The sequence below is a fragment of the Centruroides sculpturatus genome, unplaced genomic scaffold (assembly GCF_000671375.1).
Source record: "Centruroides sculpturatus isolate CEXI.00-Female unplaced genomic scaffold, Cexi_2.0 scaffold4169, whole genome shotgun sequence".
NCBI lineage: Eukaryota > Metazoa > Arthropoda > Arachnida > Scorpiones > Buthidae > Centruroides > Centruroides sculpturatus.
The window spans coordinates 1-7,357 of record NW_019388253.1 but is presented as its reverse complement, the minus strand read 5'-3'; the positions used below and the strand labels follow the sequence as shown (position 1 = coordinate 7,357).

General features: G+C 31.5%; 1 protein-coding gene across 1 annotated transcript; it reads right to left on the bottom strand.

The window, feature by feature from the left end:
* Positions 1-9: 9 nt before the first annotated feature.
* On the bottom strand, positions 10-4,457 carry LOC111616841 (harmonin-like; the record flags this gene model as incomplete). The annotated part of the gene is made up of 3 exons (XM_023358195.1): positions 10-769; positions 1,057-1,151; positions 4,385-4,457. Coding segments are annotated over 3 exons (319 nt in total), but the record flags the coding sequence as incomplete, so codon positions are not given.
* Positions 4,458-7,357: the final 2,900 nt, after the last annotated feature.

Genomic DNA, 7,357 nt, shown 5'->3' with positions numbered 1-7,357 from the left:
CTTCTGTGTAAGCAGACACGTAATGGGGACAGGTACTTTGACAGGAGGCGCATTGGACTACTGAGCATGTCGGATTAAAAAACGTCGGACTATAGAGGGACAACTGTATTATATTATTAAATTACAAGATAAGAACTAGAGGTAGACGTTAGGTGCCATCTCTTGACTAAAGTAAAAATTATAATTCAATTTTAAATTTAAAATAGTCTGAAAGAAAGAAATTGGCCCAGAGCAGGAGTTGAACCTACAACCTCCACTTACCATTATACCACTCAGACCTCCAAGTGATTCCTTTCTTCCAGACACATTTAAACTTTTAGACATAATCATCCAACAGTTATCCAAATCATAGCCTAGGGATGTATTCAACACTCACAGCCTACTCAACATGGCATTCAGACAACTGACGCTATACCAGCTATGTATACATATATATACCATATATATATACATATATATCAACTTTCCAATGACCAATGAATTAGGAACCAAATTCATCAGGTCATTGTGAGGTTGATATATGTATAAATTATAATGTTTTTAAAAATCTCTTATCGTGTTACATTAAGTAAAAGTAAACTTTTAATCAAAATAAAAAAATTAAGTTATAAATTCTGTTCATACCTCTGCAAATTTATGATTAGTAAAATTAATACCATTTGCACTAATTATTTGATCTCCGATTTGTAAACCTGCTTGATCAGCTTGTCCATTTGCTTTAATACTACTAACAAAAATACCTGGCATTTCTGCTGGGCCATTTACAACACTAAATAAAAAATTTTCATAATTAATAACCATAATTAAATCATAGGAGCACAAAAACATTACCGTATTTTCATGTGTATAACCTACAGAAAATTTCTGTAATAAAAATAAAACTTCTCATAACTCATGCCTATGGAACAATGGCTGTTCCATAGGTGCAAGTTTATATTGCAATTTAAAATAAGTGTATCCTTGTCAGATTATCTTTTAAACATAGAAAATCTGTGGTTATACAGACAAAAATATGGTAAATACTGTTATTTTGTTAAAATAAAGGACGTAACAAACCTGCAGCCTAAACCTGATGTTTCACAGTCAGGAATATATATCTTTGTTTCTGAAGATGGATTACTTTGACAAGAACTGCTGCTACTTAAAGAACTCTATTGAATAATTTATAAAATAAATTGATATTTAAAAGGTATTTAATTAATTAAAAATATGTATTATAAAATAATAATTCTTATTTTTTACAATTATTATGTTAGCATAGTGTAACATAGTAGAATAATAAGATGCATTGACTATGGCAGGTGCTTAAGTTCTATAATATGCTTCTTGTGCTTAAGTGTCCGGTGTCGATGTGACGTACCAACAGTTAACAGTTAGCACCAGATAGGGAATATAGTTGAAACAATAAGGCCCAGCTAAATTAGCGACTATCTCAGGTATTTGATATAAAATATGGTTAACATCAAGAGTTATAAAATAGTAAAGTTTTATACAGACACACTACAGTGACTTTTTTCAAAACACTTGGCAGATTATTCATCTCTTTATTCAGTTGGAATAAAGAGATGAATAATCTGCCAAGTGTTTTGAAACTACAACACAGTTTCATCAGAATGAAAAGTAAAGTTTTAATAAAGTAAGTGATAAAGTTATAATGAGTAATTCAAAGTATTAATGCTGGAGCAACTAACATCAAAATCATATCTTTCATACTTTGCTAGCTTGGGTTTACTTAAGATAAACAAACATTTTCAGTTCATTCATAAACGTGCTTCAAGTTTTCAATGCTAATGCTAATGCTTGTTTGTTTAACTTAACACACACTGGAAAAGTATGAAAGATATGGTTTTGATGCTATGGTTAGAAAAAAAGATTACAATTTGTCTCCATTGGAATCATCTTAATTGAGTAAATATTGTTAATGAAACTGATATTTTGGAATTTCTTACATGAAAAAATTTGGTATGCAGGAACTTGTTAGGTGGGAAATTTTAACACATTTTATGGTGTAAACGCCAGAAATGGAGAATTTGGACTTCTTGTGCAAGAAAACCTCTCATATGGGACCTTCTTAAACAGGTTCTATTGTATTTTTAGTTTGTAACATTTTTAATTCTCTGTTCTGAGGACAATAGGAGGGTTTTTTAATCATACCCATAGTAGATTCAACCAGACCCACATCAGAGGTAGCCAGATGGTGAATAACAGGATCCAATAAATTGAGAACATACTGCTTGTGAAAATTTCCTGATGTCCTCAATGCAAATTTAAACAAGGGTCTCCTAGACCAGGGGTCTCCAAACTTTTTAGCCAAAGGGCCTTTGTGCCACAGTGACTCCTCCACTAAGTCCCAAGGGCCATGATCTAGCTAGCTCATCATACCAACATACTGTAGTTTTAAATTACACACAAATTTTTATTTTGGTACTAGCTGGTGAGTGAGATGTCTATGGCACAGGGTACAGGGTTGGACTCTTCTCCGTTAGCAATTCCAAAATGAAATATACAAAAAATATTTATAGATCCAAATTAACTGATGAGTATCAATATTATGGCCATACAAATAATTTTGTTAATAATGTAGATATGAAAATTAAGAAGCTGTTCTAGAGTCCCACCAGAGGTCAACAGATGGATATAAATACAACTGCTTTTTACCTAAATGGTATTGTGAAGAACTTTAATACTGTGTTCTTGGTGTCAGATCCTCTAAGAAAAGATCGGCGTCAATTGTATTGTATGTATTTTTTAATGTCATTTGTCGGTTTTAAGTTGTTACCATCTGTCTCTTGTTGGACAATTAAAAAGAATAATTCTGCATAGACACAAAATTATTTGTATGGTCATAATATTGATTTAATCAACGAAATTAATCCTTGGAACTTTGTTAATAACCGATGAACATTTGAAGTCGCTGTTTGTAATTTCCACTAGTAAACTTGATCCACAACTGCAAGCAATTATCAGTAGAAAATTACAGATAAATAAATCTCATTAATCATAATTATAATGTTTAATTTCATTATGTGAATTACCTATGTATGTCACTTAGTGTGTTTCTTAATTGGTTGTTAAATAAAAATGTCTGATTATTATTTTGTATGATTTACTTACATTGCAAATTTTACAATGTAATCAAAATAAACTATGACGGGCCAGATATTGGGCTTATCTGGCATGCTACTGCAGGCCAAATTGGTGGCGTTCATGGGCCGTAGTTTGGAGACCCCGTCCTAGACAGTGGCCTGATGTATTTACAGCCTTGACCATCTGACTGTCTTTATTTATAACTGAAATATCCCTAACAGACGTTTTCAAGAACACAAACATTATTGCATACCTTGCAGCAATTTTATTTGATATTATTTCGTTTATTAAAATCTCTGATAATTAGAGGAATATGTAAAAATCTGTAACCAAAACAAGATACACAGATCAATTAGTTACTCCAAGGACCAAGTGAGGCAAGATTTTTTGGTCCTTAGACTAACTAATTCATTTATGTATCTGATTTTGTTTAAAGATTTTAAAATATTCATATAATTTTAAGAGATTTTAATAAACAAAATAATTAAGCATGTAGTTTATGATACTTGCTTTTCAAACTTCTGTATATTATGCATCATTTCTATTATTCATTAAAAGTATTTTCTAATATCATTAGCAACTATAACAACTAACAAATGACAGTACCTTAACAGTATAATGCTTACTGTCTTCATCACCTTTCTATTTGGAAGTATAGACTTAATAAATATAAAAAATTGCTTTATTACAATAAAATTATACTAAGTTCCACAAGCTTCATGAGTCCATATTCAAAAAATGATACAGTGGCCAAGTGCGGATGAGCCCTGTAGTTGCTGCACCCTACCTTTCAGTGCTTTCTTTATCTCATCAAAGACATGAAAGTCACATGATGACAGGTCGCATGCAGTAAGATGATCCAAGTGCTCTGGCTGTGTAGATCAAATCTTTGTTCATAATGTTCACAGAGTGGTGCAAATTTTCAACAACCAGGGTGATTAAATGTAAAATAAAATGCATTCAATATGTTTCATTGTCATTGGTCAGTTATTTATTAATCAACCCTTATATATTAGTTTTATAAGTTAATATAGTATCATCATTCAAAATTTTGCAAGTTCCAAAAAATAATTGTACATAAAGCAAGTTAATTCATCATCAAAAAAAAGATAAAATAAAATAAAAAGATTGTATCTTTTTATAATTTTAACAACATATAAATACAGAAAAGTTTATAATGTGGTACACATCAAATTAACAAAAATATAAGAAATATTGTTTGTCATTCTTTAAAATAAAATTTTGTAACGTGTACATTTATGTATATATTTTTATATACAAATTCAAATTTACTTACAGAGCCTTCAAGAATTGAACTTGTAGGAGATGTTCCTTCAATAATTTTCCATGTTATTTGATCAGAATCTTTCCTATAAAAATAATGTAAATTATTGTTTTTATTGTGATAATATAACATATGTTTAACTAAAATTACATACTGTAATCTATATTATTTCTTTGATAATCTGAAATCATGTTGTGACTCTTCTTTGATTCTTAAATGCTATATAGTGTAATAAATTCAAACACTTGGCATTTTATCATCTTGCTGAACTAAATAAAGATGATAAAATGTCAAGTGTTTGAATTTATTACACTACATAGTGTTTAAGAATCAAATATACTATTTTTGTAACTCAACCATTTGCTGAATTTTTTTTATATATACTATATAAGCTGTAAATATAATTTATATTAATTATAGCTAAGTTTCAAATAAAATACTTGACTTTAAATCAGATTCTATTTTTTACAACAATACTATAAATTCCTAATAATATGCACAGAGTTGGATCCATATTTTGTAGAACCTTTTCAAGACGCTAAAGCTAAGCATTTATCAAGCACAGGAACCTTTAACATTGTTTGTACAAGACACCTTTGTCAGTAGCGTAGCATGGGTGTCAGCCGCCTGGGTGGAAGAAAATTTTGCCCCCCTTATTTAGGTATTTCAATTTAAAAGACTAAAATTCAGTTTTGTCACAGAACAAGCAATGAAAAATTCCATGCTAGTGCAGCGACCTGCTTAAAATAGCCCTATAGTTTAAAAAGGTCAACAGGTTGCGCAGGATATCCTCAGATGAAATTACTAGTTCACCCGGATGGTGAGCCGATTCCTGGACTGTCCGGACGATAGCACTATCGTAGGCGCGACACAAATATAGATTAGAATGGTTCAAATTTTTACAAGATATTATTATTATTTATTGTGAAATTTTGCCACCCCCTAAAAAGTGCTTCCTGGGGCAGGCTGCACTCGCCGCCCCCACTATGCTACGCCACTGACCTTTGTTCCTAAGTGCAAGGTCCTATGCAAATGCACAAGTCACATCTGGTGACAATATTACAATAAAATTATACTAAGTTCCACAAGCTTCATGAGTCTATATTCAAAAAATGATACAGTGGTGCAGATACAGATGATACATGATACAAATGAAACCAGCTCTGAATGTGAATCACATTGAGTAAAGGAAAAAAATCAAGCAAATTCACTGATCATAAATTTTAACTACACACACCAAATACCAAAAATCAGTAAATAAAAATATTTACTTATACAATATTTTCATCCATTTATAATGATCATCAGGTATTCTGTTAAGAAAACAGAACAAGCAGTCAAATAGATTTAAATACAGATTTGAAATGTATATGGTACATGCATAGAAGTACAGTGTTACCAAGGTAAATTAAAAGTTGAAAATTTAAGATTGAATTGCCTATATGCGGGTAAAAACACTGAACACTGTTAAGGTAAGTGCAAAATAAGAATTACAAAGATACGTTAACAAATAATAATATCTTTATTTCGCATGAAGTATAACAGTTCTTTGGAATACCAGCTCTTCTAAGTCCCAGTATACAAGTTTATAATATATTCCATACAAAAGTTGAGAGAGTACGTAGTTATTAACACTACTCTCGTGACACCAATAATTACCAAATATTTCTACAACAAATATAACCCGAACTATAACTAATCACTTACAACTAACTAAATCTAGGGAAGAGGGAAATCAGTAGTCAAAAAAGGGCAATAGAAGTAAGAATAGGTGAAAGTGGGTACCCAATTGTCGATGGTGATCTTAAGGGTGATGAAAATTCCAAATCATTTCCTTTCTTGGGGATGATGGATAAATTCTGGTTTTCACCAAATTTCTTCGATAATGGTTGGGAGTCTCTATGATTTCTCTTTACCAAATTTTCCTTGATTCTTGCTTAGACCTCCTTTCATCTCTATTTGCTGCCAAAAACAAACTAGAGAGCATTCTTCTTACATCCAATCTGTTTGATGTCCCAGCAAAGAATGAACATTGTTCCCCAACTTAGCCCTCAGGGCTTCCTTCATCCCTTTTGTTCAAAGGATTAGTCATCACCACCCAAGAAGAAAGGGTTGAGAAAGAATTTTCTGGAAGAGACAGACAATAGAAGAAGGAAGGAAGAAGGGGAACTATACAAAAGTTAAAATAAAAGTTATATAAAATATGGCATACAGCCACAACACAAGACAGAAGTCCTAGGAGTAGGAGAGTTCAAGACATGCCCTCCATGCTGTAGAAAATGTAGCTGTCTCTTTAAAGTTGACCATCTTTTGGTTTCTAACAGCCTTGTAAATTACAAGTGCTTCTAAATATTTCAAATGTGAAGGATTTGACATATGATGTAAACAGATGCACCTCATCAAAATTGACCAGCACATCACTGTCCAAAGAGTATGCTGCAAGTGCCATGTTGGACTGTTTCTTACTCTGTTTTAAAATTAAAGGAACATGATGTATATGACATCAGTATTTGACTGTTTGTTCTGTTTTCCATACAGACTAGCTGATTATGTTCATTATAAACAGACAAACATGCTTGTACAAGTAAATATTCTTTTTTTTTTTTTTATCCCTTTTACTAGTTTTTAGTATTTGGTGTGTATAGTTTTATTCTAAACAACAAGATTTTTGCTGGAGTGTATTAATGTATAATGCTTGTAATTTCTTACTGATTTTTAAGATTTTAACAAACTAACGTATTTATTATAAAGTAATTGATAATAATGCTGAGATATTTCTAATTTGAACCACTAAAAGTCACCAGTGCAAGATTATAAAATGATGATGTCACCAAAAATTTTTTAGGAGTAGTTTGTCACAGATATATCAAGTCCCCACTTTCACTCCTCACTACCCAGCTATTCCAAGGACCATCCCAGGCCTAATACAAGCTCTCAATGGCTGAGATACCCCCAGACCAGTGATGGGCAAATTTTTTAAAGAGC